General features: G+C 34.3%; 3 protein-coding genes and 1 long non-coding RNA gene across 4 annotated transcripts in view; 3 read left to right on the top strand and 1 right to left on the bottom strand.

Annotated features, from left to right (window-relative positions):
* The window catches only part of LOC149485140 (uncharacterized), a 385,709-nt gene that overhangs the window by 119,457 nt on the left and 246,085 nt on the right, over positions 1 to 20,167 (top strand). The window lies entirely within an intron of this gene.
* LOC149485143 (coiled-coil domain-containing protein 12) overlaps positions 1 to 20,167 on the bottom strand; it is a 480,484-nt gene that overhangs the window by 256,879 nt on the left and 203,438 nt on the right. The gene's annotated exons all lie outside the window — the stretch shown is intronic.
* On the top strand, positions 306 to 3,190 carry LOC149485158 (uncharacterized). Its single transcript, XM_089699896.1, has 2 exons — positions 306 to 3,053; positions 3,130 to 3,190. The coding sequence occupies exons 1-2, from the start codon at positions 536 to 538 to the stop codon at positions 3,135 to 3,137; spliced, it is 2,526 nt and encodes an 841-aa protein (XP_089556022.1). The 5' UTR covers positions 306 to 535; the 3' UTR covers positions 3,138 to 3,190.
* Positions 3,877 to 6,180, top strand: LOC149485157 (uncharacterized). The gene is made up of 2 exons (XM_089699897.1): positions 3,877 to 3,956; positions 4,156 to 6,180. Exons 1-2 carry the CDS (start codon positions 3,946 to 3,948, stop codon positions 5,912 to 5,914), a joined length of 1,770 nt encoding a protein of 589 aa, XP_089556023.1. The 5' UTR covers positions 3,877 to 3,945; the 3' UTR covers positions 5,915 to 6,180.

Below are 20,167 nucleotides of genomic sequence, written 5' to 3'. Positions count from 1 at the left end.
GTATGTTATCAACGCTCTACTGGTTTTATCGCATGATTCCATTGTTGCCGCAACAAAATCGTGCGGAACGGAGCGTTGCGACTGCGTCATCGCGGCGTCACGTCGCGGCGCCGTGCGATTGGCCGCGGATTGACCCCACTGTCCTCTACTACTTCGACTCGCCACGCAACCGCTGAGCAGGACACTCCCTCACTAAAATTAATTCTACCAAACGCACTCTGTAATTTTAAATATTAAACTATATACGCACAAGTTTATTGTCTTCTTCTTTCGTCGTCAACATTTTCTGGTCCTTCGAGCCGGATCACATCCTGGATTTTGGAGACGCAATCGGCGAAGAAGTCGCAAAATTACAGTGCAGTTTGGTAAGACGGCCAGCTAATTTATCCAACCCTGTAAAGCTTCATCTGAGTGATACTGTGCTTTGTATATTCCAGAGCTTTTGGTGTTGCTTGCCTCCTCACGTGCTTTTACGCAACCGAAGAATCTGCTTCACGTGGCACGTAAGTACTTGTAGCTTTTTACTTCAGTCATTATGTCTCTTTCTGAGCAAAAGGAGCTTAAGGATTTGAGGAAAAAAAGGGGATTAATCAAATGTAGGTTAACGAATTTTAAGAAATATGTTTCGTCTTTTGAAAACGTGGATCTTGATACACATCAAAGGGCAGAACTAAAATTACGTATACCAGGTGCACAAAGTTTAATGAACGATTTCAACCAAGTACAAAGTAAAATCGAAGATCTTGTCCCGGAGTCAGAAACGGATAAACTCATAGAATCACGCGTAGAGTTTGAGAGGGAATATTATGTTGTCCTGGCGATGCTGGACTGCATGGTAAACCCAGATAATTCCGAGGATAGATCTAATAAATCCATTGACTGTTCCTTAGCGCACGACCATACGACCTGTAACAATTTTAATAACGATTCAGTAAAATTACCGACTATTTCTGTACCTAGCTTTGACGGTTCACATGAACACTGGGTAGAATTTCGCGATACGTTTTCATCCTTAATTCATAATTCGAAAACAATACCACCGGTTCAAAAATTCCATTATTTAAAGGCGAGTTTAAAAGGCGATGCCAAAATCGTTATAGAAAACGTAGAATTTTCATCCGAAAATTATATGGTTGCATGGGAGCTTTTATTACACCGTTTTAATAACACGCGTTTGATAGTGCAAAGTCACATTAAGGCAATATTTTCACTTCAAAACGTCTCAAGAGAATCGGCTATTCAATTACACAATTTAATTGATACAGTTTTAAAAAATTTACGTATTCTTAAAATCTTAGGAGAACCCACGGAATACTGGGACACTTTGATTATTTATATCGTAGTTTCAAAGTTAGATCCTACCACTGAACGCGAGTGGGAACAATTTAAAAACACATTTTATAAATTACATAAGGACAAAATTATTAAACTAAACGATTTATTAGAATTTATTAAAGAAAAAGCCGATTTATTAACTACACTATCCGTAAATCACAGTAAACCTAGTATTTCAAATAACTCAAATAAATTTTCTACTTACCAAAATAAAAATTCATCATCCAAAATTCATTGCAACATAGTTTCGGATAACAAACAATCTAAATCGCAATCCAATAAGTCGCGCAGCCATTACAAGTCATGTTTGCTATGTAGCGAAAGGCATCAGCTGTATTCATGCCAGAAGTTTCTCGACTTATCTCCGCAACATAGGGTTAATTTCATAAATGATAAAAACTTATGCATTAATTGTATGCGCCCAGGTCATTTAGTTGATACTTGTCTTTTTGGTCCGTGTAGAAAGTGTGAACAAAAGCACAATAGTTTACTTTGTGATGCAATTAAATTATCACCAATTAAACAAAATACAGTGACGTTAACTACGTACGAGCACCCCTCGCTTACTAATACGCATCCCGTTTCAGTGGTTTCAGTAGATAACGCACACATGCAACTTCAATGTAATAATCACGCACAAACCGTTATGCATACAAAGGATGACAATTCTTCGCAACAGATTGTCATATTGTCTACGGCGATAGTTGAAGTATATAATGAATCGGGTGAGTATTATTGCGCACGCGCAGTTCTAGATAGCGGAAGCGAGCGATCCTTTATAACGCAATCGTTTGCAAATAAATTAAATATACGAATATTACAGTCCACTCAACATATTCACGGTGTAGGTAATTCTATTACGCAATGTTCGCAATCTTGTAACATTGAAATTAAATCGCGCGACGGGAGCTTCACTGCCCGTTTTCAATGTTTGATTTTGCCCCAAATTACATCAAAATTGCCTACAACCACGGTTAATTTAAATCAATTTAATATTCCTCACAATTTATTGTTAGCTGATCCCAATTTTTACGAAAGTCAACCTATTGATTTACTGATCGGTGCTGATTTATTTTGGGAATTAATAACCGAAGGAAAAATGCGCCTGAAAAGTGGTCCTTTCCTTCAAAACACCAAATTAGGTTGGATAGTGTCAGGTGCAATTAAATCTTTTCCGTATACTAATAATAAAAATTTAACACATATTAATTGTAATTATTCGACGTTATCTACGGAAGATGATTCACTCGATAAGTTAGTTAGGAATTTCTGGGAATTAGAAGAATTATCCGCGCCTAGCAATAAATTACAGCAATTATCGAGCGAAGATAATATTGCTTGTGAGGAACATTTTATTCGCACAACACGTCGACTTTCCGATGGTCGTTTCTGTGTTTCAATTCCGTTGAAACAATCACCTGAGTTATTAGGTAATACACGCGCACAAGCTGAACGTCGTTTTTACGCGTTAGAGAAACGTCTTCAGCAAAATACTAATTATAAAAAGATGTATTCTGATTTTATACAGGAGTATATTAATTTAGGTCATATGAGTCTCGTCAATACGTATGGGAATCCGCACTATTTCCTACCGCATCATGGTGTGTTTAGGGAGCACGCCACCACAACTAAATTACGCGTAGTTTTTGATGCGAGTATGAAGTCTAGTTCCGGCGTATCATTAAACGACATACAAATGATTGGACCTGCTATTCAAGGTGATTTGATTTCTATTTTATTACGTTTTCGCGAGAATAGGTATGTTGCATGCGCTGACATTGAAAAATTTTACAGGCAATTGAATATTGCTGAAGATCAGCGTGACCTGCAGCTGATCTTGTGGCGGGATGATCCCTCAGAGCCGCCGAGGGTGTACCGACTCAACACCGTGACGTACGGAACGGCATCCGCACCGTATCTAAGTTGTAGGTGTTTAAAGGAATTAGCCAAACACTCGAATATTCCGTATGTAGCCGATACTATTAATAATTGTTTTTACGTTGACGATCTCATAGTTTCATCGAATTCTATATCCGAATTAGAAAATATTTGTAAAGAAACTAGTAGTCTTTTAGATTCAGCATGTATTAAATTACGAAAATGGATTTTTAGTCATAATTTAAATTTAATTACGCCTAGCGTTAATGAATCGCAAACACACGATCTATGTTTACTGAATAAAACTTGTAACAATAAAACGTTAGGTATCGGATGGAATAGTCTCGATGATTATATTTATTATTTCACGCAAATTATACAAAAGAGTGAAGTAGTGACAAAACGTATTATTTTATCGTGTGCTTCACAAATATACGATCCGCTAGGATTATTAAGTCCGTTTATTACTATCGCAAAGCATTTATTACAAAGATGTTGGTTGTTAAAATTGACGTGGGATGAATCGGTTCCTAACGAAATTTCGCAAATATGGGATAAATTTATAAATGGATTATCTTTTCTTAGCAGTTTACGAATACCGCGTCACGTTATGTGCATTGATCCAGTGCGAACCGAACTACATATATTTACCGATGCTTCACAGGTCGCGTACGGAGCTTGCGCATACGCTCGTACGATCAATGCAACAGCTGATGTCACAGTGCGCTTGATATGTTCGAAGGGTAAGATCGCGCCAACTAAACCTACAACTATACCTAGATTAGAGTTGTGTGGTGCGCTGTTAGGTGCACGATTATATTATAAGCTTATTGGATCACTACGTTCAAACTTTAATAAAATTGTATTTTGGACAGATTCAACTATCGTTTTAGGTTGGTTAGGTATGCCTATTAATTTATTAAAACCTTATGTTCAAAATAGGACGGCAGAGATTCACGAGCTGACCAAGGAACATCCATGGCGTCACGTCGCAGGCAAGGATAATCCAGCCGATTTAGTCTCACGTGGGCAAAGTCTAGAAGCGCTTAGCTCCTCATCTTTATGGTGGGAGGGTCCGTTATTTTTGTATAATGTACATTTTGAATTGCCCGAATTAAAACATTCCAAATTAATTAATTCAGATTTGCCGGAAATTAAATCTACGAATATTTGTTGTCACATAAGTAATAATTTAAACGATAATTTAATTATTTTTTCTCGATTTTCACAATATAATAGACTTAAACGCGCAGCTGCTTATGTATTACGTTTTATTAATAACGCGCGAAATAAAACTAATAAGTGGACAGGTTTATTATCGGTCGAGGAATTAAATCGTGCTGAATTAACGTTAGCAAAGTTGAGTCAACAGGAATCGTTTCCCGATATTTACTATGCGCTTAAAAATAATAAAAATATAACGAATATATCAGGCTACAATCAAATTTCTAAATTAAATGTATTCTTTGACGCAAATAATAATTTAATTCGTGTAGGTGGGCGTATTCAAAATTCGCCAAATTTTAGTTTTAATAAAAAATTTCCTATTTTAATCGCAGCTAATCATCATTTTTCACTTTTGCTTTTTCGGTTCGAGCATTCAGAACGTTTACTCCACGCCGGGCCACAGCTTCTACTGTTTACGATCAGAGAGATGTGGTGGCCGGTCGGCGGCAGAAATCTCGCTAGGAAGGTGGTACATTCGTGCATGCGCTGCGCACGACTGCAACCGACTACGGTCGCGCCTATTATGGGGAATCTACCGCAGGAGCGTCTGGACCCAGGTTATCCGTTTATACGTTGTGGTGTCGACTACGCTGGCCCAGTGTTCACGTTGAATCGTAAAGGCAGAGGTGCTAAATTACAAAAATCGTACATATGCTTATTTATATGTTTTGTTACACGCGCGGTTCACTTGGAACTTGTTAGCGATCTATCGTCGGAATCATATCTATTAGCTTTGAAACGTTTTATATCGCGGCGAGGTAAACCCGTGACTATCTTTTCTGACAATGGGAAGAATTTTGTCGGTCTCATGAATGAGTTCAAAAAATTTTTAGCTACCTGTTCTGATGAAATTAAAGCATATACAACTTCGCAAAATATTAATTTTAAAATGATACCTTTTTACGCTAGTCATTTCGGGGGATTGTGGGAAGCTGGAGTAAAAAGCTGCAAGCACCATCTCAAACGTGTAGTAGGTAACGCACATCTAACGTTCGAGGAGTTTAGCACAGTATTGACCCAGGTTGAAGCTGTCCTGAACTCCCGTCCTTTGACCCATCTTTCCACAGATCCCAATGATTTCCTTCCACTTAGCCCTGCACATTTCCTGGTTGGTCGTCCGCTGACTGCACCTGTAACGGCTGAGCTGCTATACGACGTGCCTGAGCTTCGTCTCCCGAGGTTCCAGAGGGTGGAACAAATACGCCAGCACTTTTGGAATCGTTGGTCCAAAGAGTATGTCTCCGAGATGCAAACGCGAACCAGATGGCACCAGCACAAGGGGGAGCTCAAGGAGAACACGCTCGTTCTCATTAAGGACGACCGATTGCCGCCGTTGAAGTGGAGCTTGGGGCGCATCCACGCGACATATCCGGGGAAGGATGGAGTAGCACGAGTGGCCGACATTCGTACTGCAGACGGCATCGTGCGTCGGGCGTTCACTAAAATTTGTCCGCTTCCTTCACCAGATAGCTGATTCTTCGCTTCGTGGTCGACAGTTCGTTGGAACCAGCACGTTCCAAGGCCGGGAGCATGTTGCCGCAACAAAATCGTGCGGAACGGAGCGTTGCGACTGCGTCATCGCGGCGTCACGTCGCGGCGCCGTGCGATTGGCCGCGGATTGACCCCACTGTCCTCTACTACTTCGACTCGCCACGCAACCGCTGAGCAGGACACTCCCTCACTAAAATTAATTCTACCAAACGCACTCTGTAATTTTAAATATTAAACTATATACGCACAAGTTTATTGTCTTCTTCTTTCGTCGTCAACATCCATTTTTAGCAAAAAGCAACAAAGTGCAAAGAAATAAAAAATCATGGTGAACTTAGTGGAAGTATGGTGGACATAATATGGAACAGGAGCTCATTGGAGTAGTATTATATTTAAAAAAAATACGAAAAAATTTCAAGAATTACATTTCTTAGTAGGTGGTAGATAAGTATGTTGTATAAAGAATTTGATGTTGATATTTATTTCATTTATACTTACTACACCTGTGCGGGAAATTGCTTAGTACTAAAACAGGTTTATATTCATATTTACATAGTAATGTGAGTTTTCATTTCGAATAATTATGTGTAAGTATATTAAATTGAGTTCCTGGGTGATCTGGAAACACAATTGGGCCCGGAAGATGGCGCTGCAGTCACTCCTCCTAATCACATGAACCGATTTGGATGAATATTTGTGTGCACATTTCATTGTTGTGGGATGATTGGTTGATTCGTTTTCACATTAGCTAATATTATGTATTTTTGTTGTTAGAAAGTAAACTTAATTTAATGTTTATAATACATTATTATTGGTATAAATAAGCCAGTGTTCGTCTCACATTGCTGTACCTGCCTAACTACCCTACCAGGGCCTAACTTTGTTCTGGCTATTTTATTTTGATTATTTGTAATGAATAATTACAATTATAATAGAGTGCAAAAAATAAATACATGCGTCAATATATTTTGTGTTTTTTTTTAAACAATTTTTTTATTTAAAAAAATATCATTCCGACCGCGGCTTTGCCCGCGTGGAATTAGGTTATATCGTGAATCCTGTTTTATCCCACAGAAGAGTTCAGTTCGGATAAAAAGTATCCTATTTGTAAATCCAGGCAATTAGCTATATTTTATCAAAATTGGTAATGTAGTCTTGACGTGATTAAGTAACAACTAACAAAAAAATATACACATTAACATCCAAAGTTTCGCATCAGTTTTACTGTATTAGTGATATCTTCCACTCTTGACTTTGACTGAGAAGAATTAGGGTTTATAACTTCTTTCAGAAATAGTACCTTTCATTTCTGGGCATGATGTAATATCTACGTCAGCATCAAATTCTATCTAAATCAATTCAGTAGTCCGCGTTATTGAGTACCATTTCATTTTTTCAGAGTAACAATATTTTTTGTTATTTTAAAGATTATTTATAACCTGTACTATTTTGTAATAAAGTAAACATTACGAAATATGTTATAATAATTATTAATAATGTCTAAGTAGTTGTTAAAAAGAAGATTATTTGTTTATAAGCAAGAAAATAAAACCAATAAATCAACAATTAAATAAATGTATAACAATATTATAACTGTATGACGACTCCATACATGTTTGTCCCGAGTCGGCCAGCGGCAGCGCGGCGAGTTTGCAAGAATGACTTCGCGCACACCCGCGTTCGCGATAGCGAGCTATTAGACTCCGCCCGCCAAGCAGTGGATTTTTTTTTGTGTATCGTCTTAACGACAAAGTAATAATTCAACTTTTAAAATATTCACGACCCCAATATTTATATAGCTTTAAGCAAAGAGTTTCCAAAAACGGAGCATATAAATCAGTATTCAGATAAGTGCTTAACCTTGATTCTCAAGTGGTATCCATTTTATGAAAAAAAAAATTGTCGTTAACAGTTTAAAATACATTAGATACTATAATTTACCAAAAATTACATTTACATTTAAATAAATACAAAACTTTTGAATTCAAACAATGTTCGTGCCATTTCTATATTTAAAACGGATCAGAGAAGCCGCTTATTATTCAAACTCAGTATCAATGTTACATGTTGAATTTAACATAATATCGTTAACTTCGTTGTTTTCTCCACATTGTGTTGAACGAAACAGTCTATATACAAATTATTTATTATTTAACCTCAATATAAACACGTACGTTAATTGTGTTCGCATGATCATTACATTTAAATATAATACCTTTAATTAAAGTTCTGCTATTTTAAACTGTTGCACAAATACACCGGGATGTCTATCAATGCATTATATGAAAAAAGTGAAGTCCCGTGTCCCCGTAGTGGGGTAGGGGGCAGATGCATTATTCATACATCTGTTTCACTGATCGATTTTTCTTTAGGGACAAGTACGTGATCAGCCTTCTGTGTCCTGCCAGACCGAGACATTTTTTTTTCGTCTCCACCGGGAATCGAACCCAGGACCCCTCGGTTCTACGCTCACGCGTCAACCACTGTACCGAGGAGGCGGCATTATATGAGGTAACGTGTAATTTATACAGAGTATTCCACTATTGGTATAGGTACTAAGCGCGAAGGGACTTGTAGTTTTGCATACACTGATCACGTAAAAAATAATTTAACAACAAAATTACATAAAAAAATTTTTGCTAAATATATTTCCTGAAAATCCATGTTTTCTTCTCTAGCTTCGCGCAGCCGGCATATACCGCTTCGCAAATTTGAGCATTTTGTCTATTAACCCATTGAGCCCCGAACGGCCCGATCGGTCCACGACACAATAGATTTTCTATTGTGTCTGTGATTCCGCGGGGCCTGAGTTATTAAAACATAATCTTAAACGATAGATCACGTGCTGGTAGCAAAGCTGGGCGGGTTGCTTGTTATAGATGTACACATAGAGTTTTAAGAATTCATCTATTTGAAAAAAAAACTGTGTCTGGAATTTTATAAGTATTTTTACGTGCTCAGCGTATGCAAAACTATAACCCCTTTTGAGCTTAGTGTACCAACAGTGGGACACCCTGTATACCAGTTATAACATTGTATCAGAGAAAATATAATTTTGATTACATTGAACTAATAAGTAGATACAAGTGCTAAATGACCTATTACATTTAATAAATTAAAACAATAAAAATCTACTTCTCAACTTAGTAATATATTTAAGTAATATAAATTAAGAAATCAATATGTATTGTATTACATTACTTGATCGCAGACAATATAATTGAAACTGTATTTAGTCCAAGAAAAGCGGTTCGAGTATAAGGGGATACATGCGGAGAATTTATTTGGTGCGATGTTGGAAACTTTAGCTGAAAATCCAAACGCAAGTGGGTTCGCTTGTATGGACTATTTACTACATCTCGGGTAGCCGAGGCAGGCTTGCTTTGATTAAACCCTTTCGAGCCCCGGCTCTAGATGCTCGTTTTACTTTTATCTACTTTACTCTACTCGTAAAAGGACCCTGAAATATTTTCTTTTGGCTAATAACGTCGTCAGTGTATTCAAGCAAAATTGGACGTTCGTGCTCATTATGCATTTTTAAACGACGCAAATGGTAGGAATCGTCTGGCATTCTGGTTTGTCTGCTTCAATAATGAAATATATCAGATATAATGTAATGTAATATAATTGAGTACCTACTCATTGTAATAGACCTCTTCACCGTACTTCATAGTTATTCAGAAAATGAAGGAACGTAAGTACTTTCTGTTAATTATTTTCTTAGTACCATGATATAAAATCTTTCATTCGTAGTTTTTTTCTATCGTTTAAACTTAAAAAAGCATCGTTGAAACAAAATAGTAAAAGAATATTATTGAAATTATATTTCGTTTTAACTACATGAGGCCCGTATTCCTTTCCTTACTCTTCGTTTTTTCTTCCTTACCTTTTAACGTCGGCAATCCATTTGTATAGCTATAAAGGTCTTCAAACTATATTTGGCCCCCCACCAACTCCTTTGGCGATGGTGATACAAAAAAAACAAAACAATTAAAACTTTTTCACTTGTTTATTTCATTGTACCATACGGGTTAACCAATAACAGTTATATAAGTATTTTTTAACCTAATTGTAATTCACTGAAAAGCAGAAAAGGCTTGATTGTTAATTATATAATTTATATAAGTTGGTGACATAAATATTCAAATTTTACACGTGTAATTATAGAAACGAAATCTAAACTTTGTATGAATATTCAATGGGTTACCGGAAAGTTTACTTGATTGAAATCACAAAATGAACCGTTTTAAATATCATGAATCTTTCGAGGGACCTGTAAAATTATGCATAGATTTCTGGTGTATAGATTTACTTAAGAATATTTTAAAACATATTATATTGTAGAACTCATACAGTAACGGAGATTTATAATGAGTACTGAAAAGTTATAAGAATCATATACAATACAATCAAAATACAGCGGATTAATTATGAAATTCATAGAATGACTTAAATTAAATTGGAAAATTTTTGAATTACCCGCTTTATGCAATTCAACCATCTCAATTATTTTCCTCAAGGCAAATAACGAACTTAATAAATGACCCTTTTCTTTGAATTTAGGCAATTAAGTATGAGCTTTTGTGTACACAATAAAGGATATCCAGTACTTAAACACTTAAAAAATGGTAGGTAGGTATATTATATTTAGATAATTAAAATAAAGATTTCGATTAAATTCATTTCCTTGCTATTACAAACACCAAAAGCCAAAATATACAAGTAATTAGTCTTTATTTTGTTTACTTTTGGACATCAGTGAAGAACATCATTATAAATTAATGTTAATTATGTCTGCATGTTTAGCATGATGAGCAAACGAGTTGACACGGTTTCCCTTTGATAATAAAATAGCAATGAAAATATGAAAACATATCTGATATAAATAAATATCTATATATAAGAATACGAGTACATAATTGTGTATAGTACGTATAACGAATCAAATGAGATTTCTGTAATAAATCAGACTTCTAGGGACCCGTTTACTTCAACTATATAATAATATGACGTTCGAAACTTTGGTATTATTTAAAACGAATAAATAATACGTTGTATTGTTCATAAATTATTATTATAACTTAAAGCGTGCTTAAAGCCAATTAAACTGAAACCTTGTCAAAGATGTAACCCCTTTAGAATATTTCAGTAATATAAAAGACTAAGCCAAAGTCTAGCTTTTTATTCAGTTTAATTTTTACCGCTAGTTTTGTTAATGTTTATTAATACATTTTTCTTGATACAACTCTAATATACTTATATGACTAATGTATCTAGAATTTGATTACTTTGTAGTAATTGTAACGATTTCAAATACTTGCGATCGATAGAAAGGTATCCAAATACAAATGATGAGGAGATTAGTACCTAATGTTCGTATCTATTACACTGCTATTTTACAGCTTGAAGGTGCTAGTAATACCTAATGTTATTGATATTATACACTTTGCAATCTAACGAGCATCTTTGAATGCTATAGCGAACGTGCCCAGAGAAAAGAACAGATGTTTTAAGTTTTAACCGACACTCCCAAAAAATTGTTAATGTTTCATATTTAAATTAATATAAATGTTGTTCAATATTGGTTATGTAACTTCATCATAATCATAAATCAATTTGCCTATATAAATAGGAAAATCTATTGTTAAGCGTACTTTTAAATGATTTCATTATTAAATTAAAGGTATGTCATTCTTACCTTTGTCACCATTGTAGCTTTTTAAATTAATTAATAAATAAACTGAATACAATATTACGTTGTTAGATAAACAGCAAACCCGTTCACCTTACAGTCAACGCGCTCACAGTAAATCGCCTTAAGTTAAAAGTCACTTAGCAATTTTGTGCAATAAGACTATTGGCTGGATTTTATAATTTATCGAGTAAAGAAGAATGTAGGCAAAGTGAAAATCCGATTTAACTCGAACGTACCTGGCCGCAATCGGCGTCTAGATTCGATTCCTCTGCACCCCGAATGGAAATTGGATTTCAGTTCTGCGGAGCTATGCATTATGTGCCTCCACAGATACTTTTCAAATTACCTACTTAAACCCAAAGGGCCGGTTGTTTCAATAATCATCCTTTTTTATAGTAATTACGATGGATATCTGGATTTAGAGCAAGACGAAGTAAATTTGTTTAGTTGGAAATAAAGTTTCCAAAAATACTTATAATTTTTTTTTTATAATTTATTAGATGATGGGATATTTGGAAGATCCAGCAGCCTCGCGAAAAGGTTGGCAGGCTGTCAACTTGACATAATTCAAAAAAAAACCTTATATCCTTGATAGGTTTGCATTAGCTTTTTGCTCAATTTTAAAACCCACTCATATAGAAACTAATTCTTACCCCTTTGATAACGATTTATACATTGATCTCAAACTGAACTATATTGATGACAATAGTGACTAGCCATTTCAGCATCGGCTGCCTAAACATCATTAATTATGCTAAATTTGATTATTCCGACACGTTTATTTGGCCTCCGATAATTAAGCCTTTGACAAAGGGACTACTGCGAAATGATCCTTTGACTGATAAATAACCAAACAAAACGAATGTTAACAAAGTATGAAACAGTTAATTAATACAGAATACTGGATGTACCACAGTTTCGTTACTTTTCAATGAATAACGAATATAATCCTATAAGTTTCTTGCATTTTCAATTAACGATTGAACTCAACTACAGCTTTCTCACTGTATGGATTGGTAAAGCATAATGTAGTAATTTTTTTTATCGTTATGTCTATGAATCTGGACGAAAAGCAATGCGTGTTCGTGTATCACATTGTATGTTTACTTAAATAATGTAAGGCGAACTTTTCGGGCAGACATGCCGTCAATTTTAATATCTCATTCTACTAAAGATTAAAAGAAAAGCTAGCTGCTTTCTTAGTCCGATAGAAATTAGAATTTCGTACGCGCGTACGACATCGCGCAAAGCAGCGGCTAATATAATTTATTCGGCGAATAAAAAAAACAAAAAAGACGCTTCAATTTTGCTATGTTGCGATAAATTTTGCACAAGTGTATGGTATTGTGTAGCGGCGTTCAATATGAATTTGTTTATTTCACGGGATATTGCTGCGTTCATCGCCATGCGTCAATCAAACAGCATATGCGGGCGACAGAGCCAAAATTACTCAGAGATCAAAGAGAAACATGAAATAGCTTTTATTTTGAAGTTAAATTGGTCAATTCTTATTTAATTATTGCACTTTACTTGGCATTGGAATTTGTTGGTTTGTGGAATGGCGAACTGAATAGCGACTTCATCGCCTTATTTTTGATACGCTTTCTGGTACCTGTACCTAAGTATACCATCACTTAAATATATAAAGAAGTAAAATTCTATACACATGCGACAGCATTTTATCAAGTTTTAAAGAAAAGAGGAATTTCTGTTTCGTAATTATGAATAGTAAGTGTGGGTGGGTACTTTTATCTACGAGGAATTTATGAAAGATGCACAGACGTTACATCAATAGATATATTTTCATTCAGTACGCTATTTTAAAAATAAGGAAATAACATAATACATGTAAAATAAAACGTTACTTTTAAAGTTAAAAAATGTTATTTAAATAACTATACATTCAGGTAACAGAAATATGAAATGAGATTTTACTCCGAGGAACGAGTAGAAAAATACGTGTAGCGTTGCTTTTTTATGTAAGCACTCTCAAGCTATTAAACGTTAATGGTTTCTTTTTAATTACTGGCCATTATTTCCGTAACATTTTAAATCGTTTAGTATTTTTAGATGTTTACATGCAATATTATTCGAACTTCATCGCTCGTGAATTGAAGAAAAACAGTATTTTTACATATAAATTTATGGTCTACGAATTATTTAAGAAATAACAGCAACCGCCACAAAATGTAATAACAAAAACAAGATCAGATGACGGACTATACCAATCTAAATTTGTAAAAAATGTCATACTTCTACCACACCATCGCCCACATTAAGTTTAGGTCTCGGGCCGCTACTGTAGCCACTACTGCCAGTATTGTAGTCATAATCGCAAATCAATACAAACATATCTATACTAATATTATAAAGCTGAAGAGTTTCTTTGTTTGTTTGAACGCGCTAATCTCAAGAAGTACTGGTCCGATTTGAAAAATGGTTTCGGTGTTGGATAGCCCATTTATCGATGAAGGCTATAGAGTATATCATCACGCTTAGACCATCAGAAGCGGAGCGACGCGGGTGTAACCGCGGAACGCAGCTAGTAAAACAATATCTGCCTAACAACACGAAAAATCATTATTCCTGAATAGATATCAAATTTATAATAATAATGGGAAAAGAGATAAATATCAAATTACCAATTACGATAATTGTAACATGAAATGATATTATACAAGTTTTAATTCATATCGTTCGTATTATAATTTTTATCCTACTGTTTTATTGGAATCATCTACTTCTTGCTTAAAGAAGGTAAGGATCAGACGCTTTTGGCTAGGAACCGTGGGTATTATAGGCAAGATTTCACCACTTGAAAAAGGCTTATACTGTTCATATCAACCTCATTACTGTTACAGAAATGAAGGTGTCGCCGCATTTAGTGCGTCATGGAATCTAATCGAAAGTTTGCTTGCTACGGCGTATACGAACTTTTGTAATTTTCTTAATAATTTATCCATTAATTCATACAATAACAATATGTTAGAAATCATATTGTTTAATTATTAAAATAAGCGTAAATAATGAGTCACACGCTTTATGTAGTTTCAATCAAAAAATACAATCAAAGTAGGGGTAGATTTGAACTCAGACAAAATAACCGCCACAATCTGATTCACGCGAACGGAATTTACACTTAATTCACTCTAACAGCTTAAATATTTTTCATTAAAAGTTTTATTTAGATAATGTTAACGAAAAACGAAATCCATTTTAGGAACAAACATACTTACCAAAATACATACACAACACATACAAGAAAATTACAAATTAACTAAAAAAATATATTATTAAGTATCTTTGATAGATACTCATTTATCTTTTCAAACTAATTCTACTTTTTTTTCACTTTTTAAACATTGATTAGTCCCAATTATCATGCCAATATGTAGGTACCATTAATTTTTCTTCTAAATCTATAAAGTGGAAATTAATAAAGCCATTGTTATAAAAAAAATTGTTTCAGATGCTGATCGACAATACTCAATCTCAAACTATCAATAACAACCTACATATATTATGCACGTATATATGTAGATATCTTCACAAATACAAATTTGCTTGATGGCCATAGATGCAATCGATTGAATATTAAGTGAATAATAGGCGACAGTCAAAATAGAGTGATTCATGTCAAAGGGAAATTTTGTCAAAGGGATTGAGCCTTTGATTTGAGAAACGGCCACAGTTCAATAACACTAAATAACCGCTTATCAAACGAACCAATCCGATGAATACGTTCGACTATCAAATTGATAGGTGTTAATTGTTAAATTATCATTCCATATTACAGGTTCCCGGATCAGCTTCAATTGCATGAATAGCATTTATAGCACAAAGATTACAGTGAATAGCATTCTGCATTGCTAATCTCTAGATTAATCGCACGGTCATCGAGTTTTCCGTGGGAATAAATGTGAGCAAAAAGTATTAAATTGTAGATACGCATGCATGACTCAAAACAAAATGATACGGTGTCAAGTTAAATTCAGTGCAGTCACAGACAATGACAGGATAATTTTCATGATGGCGCCAACACCACCGAAATGCGCTTGGAACAGCAAATGTATAAAGCTTTTAAGCAAATGAAACCGTATATTACTGAATAACACTCGTAATTCAGTGATATAAGCCGCTCGAAAATTGTCTGGCACAATGGAGCACTGATAAGCTAACCATTCACGTCTTATTTTATGCAATCGATCTCATTTATGTGTGTTCGTAGCTTGAAGATAACGTCCCGTTGAATAAAAATAACGCTCTCTCATGATATTATATTTCATATTTGATATTATACATTTTTTATAATTTATGAGTTTTATCTTCATTAAATAGAGCGTTAGTACCTATGTTGTAGTAAATTAGTAATGTATCCCGAAAATATTATAAAAATTATAAGTATGTACCTACGATAGAAAATAACCGAGACAATAAATATTAAACTCTATATTATTTTCTAAATTTAATCCTTGACTTCTGTTTTTTTTTTCTCTTTTTTTATTACTTGGCAATTTTAATGTTTTCTTTTACTTCCTAATTCTGAGAGTAACTTTACTTTTCGAAATAGGTAGTAAAACATTAGTTTATTATTAGTTCTAACTTCTAGCGTGTCTAACATCAAATAGAAACGCAAACTCCCTTTTATTGTTAAACATATTTCAGATTTAGGTTAATGGACTTAGGTACTATTTCTATTACTTCTATAGAAACACGCAGATAAAATCGACCAATTTTATTATATTATATGTAGGCACCTATATGTAGGAAAATTTGTAGAACATTAAGATTTGGGACTATGGATACTCACTCGCCAACAAAAGACATTTAAATACATCAGGCGTATTTATGCGGAAGGGTGACTCGCCTAATGCGTTCAAAGGGCATGAAAAAATATGACACGTATGAGGAATCCTGTCCTCTTCTTCTAATAATGTTCACTGATACGATTAAACTAAAGTCTATTGTTGTCTGGAAATCTAAACTTTATAAAAATCAAACGCTACGTGTAAATTTTCAAAATAATATATTCAATTCACATCGCGTATCTATGATGTGAAAATCTGTCACTAACGAATTAAATCGAGTTATCTACGACATTGTATACAAACTTTTTATTCGATTCCAATAAACGAAATTAATCTTTAGTATTCGCGTTTGATGAAAATGGAAAAATATCGTGATCACATTTTATCAATCTGGCTGTATCGGAATCATTTTGTAGTGCTTGTAGACAGCCTTTCTGTTTCTTTGAAGTTGTGAATTACATGTTTTATTTACGAAGTAAAATACAGACACTATTTTTATTATATTTCATAATGCTGGTTTGTAATTATCTCATTATTTAAAACATAGACCATAACCATGTGACAAAGACGCATCCCTATAAGAAATAGAACACAATTGTTTTGAATCAAATCATGCAAGGATATTGCAAAAAGATAAACATTTGATGAAACGAAATTTGGCACAGTTTTTTAGAATATCATTCATATCGGTATTCTAGATTATCAAATTGAAATTTCATGCATATCAATCCTCGTTATGTACCCTTTTGGTTTTGTTAGCAATTTAACAGTAGACTAATGCGGATATTCCATAATTTGAGTTTTACAATCTTCTTTAACATGGAAAATTTTATCGAAAAGTTAAGTAAAATAGAAGATGGAAATGTGGGAAATGGAAAAAAACGACCGCGAGTGAAGCCATCGTCGAAAAGCTTCAGTGTGTTTTATACTTAGTTATCAGTGTATCTTCAGCATGTTTAATAAGTCGAAAGGTAAAAAGTCATAATATCACAACAATTTATTTAAGCGCGAAAAACTATTCGAGCAAGCAACTGATAAGTAAGATTTCACTAGATACTAAAATTAGTTGAAATGTAAAATCAAACACGTTGCGAACGCGAGTTTAATAGTAATTTTCCGAAATGTTATTCCGGAATTGAGAACTGAGTTGTTGGTTTGTTCGATAAGAAAGTTTAGTTCGTTAAGTAGGCACATTAGGGAGAAACAGGAAAACATTAGAGGGTGTCGTCGGCAGTGGCTGGTTGCCAGACGGCATTAAAATATGCCATCCAATTGGACGCACTGACTTCACTCCCACTTGCGCTCAGCGAAATTTTAAGGCAATGGGTGTAATTTGCAAGGAATAATATTGAATCTCGAACAGCTCTTTGCACTTCTTTCATTTAATAAAGTTAGCGGAACTTAAGTTTGCCTTTTTCTCCGATTCGATTTCACAGTGAGCATTCTAAAGTTTTTATGATGAAATAAGTATTTGTACTATATATCGGAGGGCTTTTAACTTTGAATCAATGTTTTATTTCAAATAAGTTATATTGTATTTTAGTAGCGTAACAAACTTCGCTTATTACCTACGAAGTCTTTAAACTTTCGATTCATTCTATGACACCGACTGTACCATTTGCTGAAATATTGAATACTATTTATTTTTAGATTTAAAATCCAAACTAGCTTGTTTTGCGTCACTTTATATTGAATTAAGCAACGGGCAGAGCTAACAAGCGAGTTCAGCGCAAATTAGCCTCGGCTAGCAACACAGCCCGAATAATAAATAATCAAGCCAATTAACAACCATAGCGTAGCCTGCACAAACTTACAATCTGTTAGGAAGTGGTTTGTTTTGAAATCTCCCAGGGGTCGCGGAGTTCTGACAAATACGCATTAGTGGCACAATTGGATCATAGAATTAGCATGTTTCATCGCACTGGCACCTGTACATCCCGTATTGCGAAATGCGGAGCACATGTAAGCGCAAATATAACCTGTATTCGGATATTAACAGCGTCATAGACGATTGCGCTCTCTATTCAAATTCAATTTCTAACCAAATAGAGGCCATGTACAGTTTCAAACTGTTAGTGCTGGATTAAAATATAAATCTGAATGGCCATGGACATTAACGTAACTGAAGTTAAAACTTTTATTTAATAATTGGGTATATATTGCCGATAACATTTGTACCTAGAAATATTTGCAGCGAGCGCGAATTGTTATTGTTTGATGAATCAATTCAAAAACAATATGACACTTTTAGTACATATTTTACGAATGGTTAAATGTTTTTATTCAAATACCGTCACTTTAAATATATGAGATTTATAATATAAGATAAAAAGGCAAATAATTTAGTTTTATTTTATTTATATCTTGATACCCGATGATTATATAACAATCATATTATCACAGTACTTGCAAATTTACTCCTTTAAATACGAATTAACTTCCTTAAAAGAAAGGCAAATACTTATACAATGTACACGCGTACACTATTTCTTGAAAAGGGTCTATCTCTGCATATGAAGAGAAAGCAGTACCGTGAAACATTCTATCACGTATAGACAGGGCAATTTCGTATTTATTTATTGATTGGGTGATATTGGTGTCGCCTCTAATTGTGTCTAGAGCAAATAACGACTTCGCTATGAAAGGCTCCAACTTCAGAATCAAAGATATCAAAGAAGCTACATTTAAATTTTATTGTGTTCGTCGAAACGTGAAGATGCTGACGACCTAGTTCTTTTCAGTGTCACTTCCTATCCCAGTTTCTACCCACATACGCATCCTTTATTTATTTATAACATACGAAATATATTTCTTTTTTCCAAATAGTATCTATTACTAAATATGGCAGTAAAATTTACCTTCATTTAAAAGAAGGTTTTCCTCGAGGTTGTTTTCGATTATTTTATAGGTTGAAATAAGTTGCGGATGAAGTTTGTTTTCAATATCAAGAGGCAGGTCGTTTTTCTTTAATTTAATCTTCAAGGCAATTTCAGCAAGTAAAGTTTTTAAACGTTATATTTTTTCTACTTATTTTTTAATGGAATATGTTTACTTTAGTTAAGAAGCGTCAAGAAACTATGACCTTAAATAATACACACTTCGTACTATAAATCCAAGCATTATATTATTACCTAAGTCATATCGTGGAAACTCCGCATATTATAATAATTAACTAAGGTTGATTAATATATAATAAATAAACACAATTACAAGGAAATGAAACTTCTTGATAACGTCATTATAGTATTACACTCCAGTACAATAAAATAATAAACAAATAAAATTCCTATAAACTTGAAAGTCGGTTCTGTTAAACTTCGGGGTACTTACTATAGACAGCAAAGAAATTCAACAAAGCCCGAACTCTGTAGTTGTATTATGACGCGCGTATTTCCAAGGAGGAGACAGCGGGTACTCTGCAGAGCAGGGGTCGGCGTAACAGGCGTCTACGTCAGCAGTCGCCTCAGAAAACGGGAAGTAATTAAACTTGCTACTCAACTATTATCTGCCTACCGAGTCAGGAACTTCATCCTGTTCTGGGATGTGAAACTTATAGCACTGAAATTAATCCTCATTTTAATTCAACAATCTTTGTAAATCCTTTGAGAACTCGGAACAGCGAGTTCATCTTATGAAAACCTAGGTAATTGTGTGTTCAGTTTATGAAAGCTTTATGTATAGTATTCTGTTTGATACTTGTTAAACTGGTCTTTTGTACGGTATAAGCTCGTCC

Source organism: Colias philodice, chromosome 10 (assembly GCF_061535455.1).
Source record: "Colias philodice isolate Cphi_HAF_F1 chromosome 10, ilColPhil1 Martin Lab GWU primary, whole genome shotgun sequence".
In the NCBI taxonomy this organism is placed as follows: Eukaryota; Metazoa; Arthropoda; class Insecta; order Lepidoptera; family Pieridae; genus Colias; species Colias philodice.
Note: the sequence above shows the minus strand (reverse complement) of the source record. Positions and strands in the feature narration are given on the sequence as shown.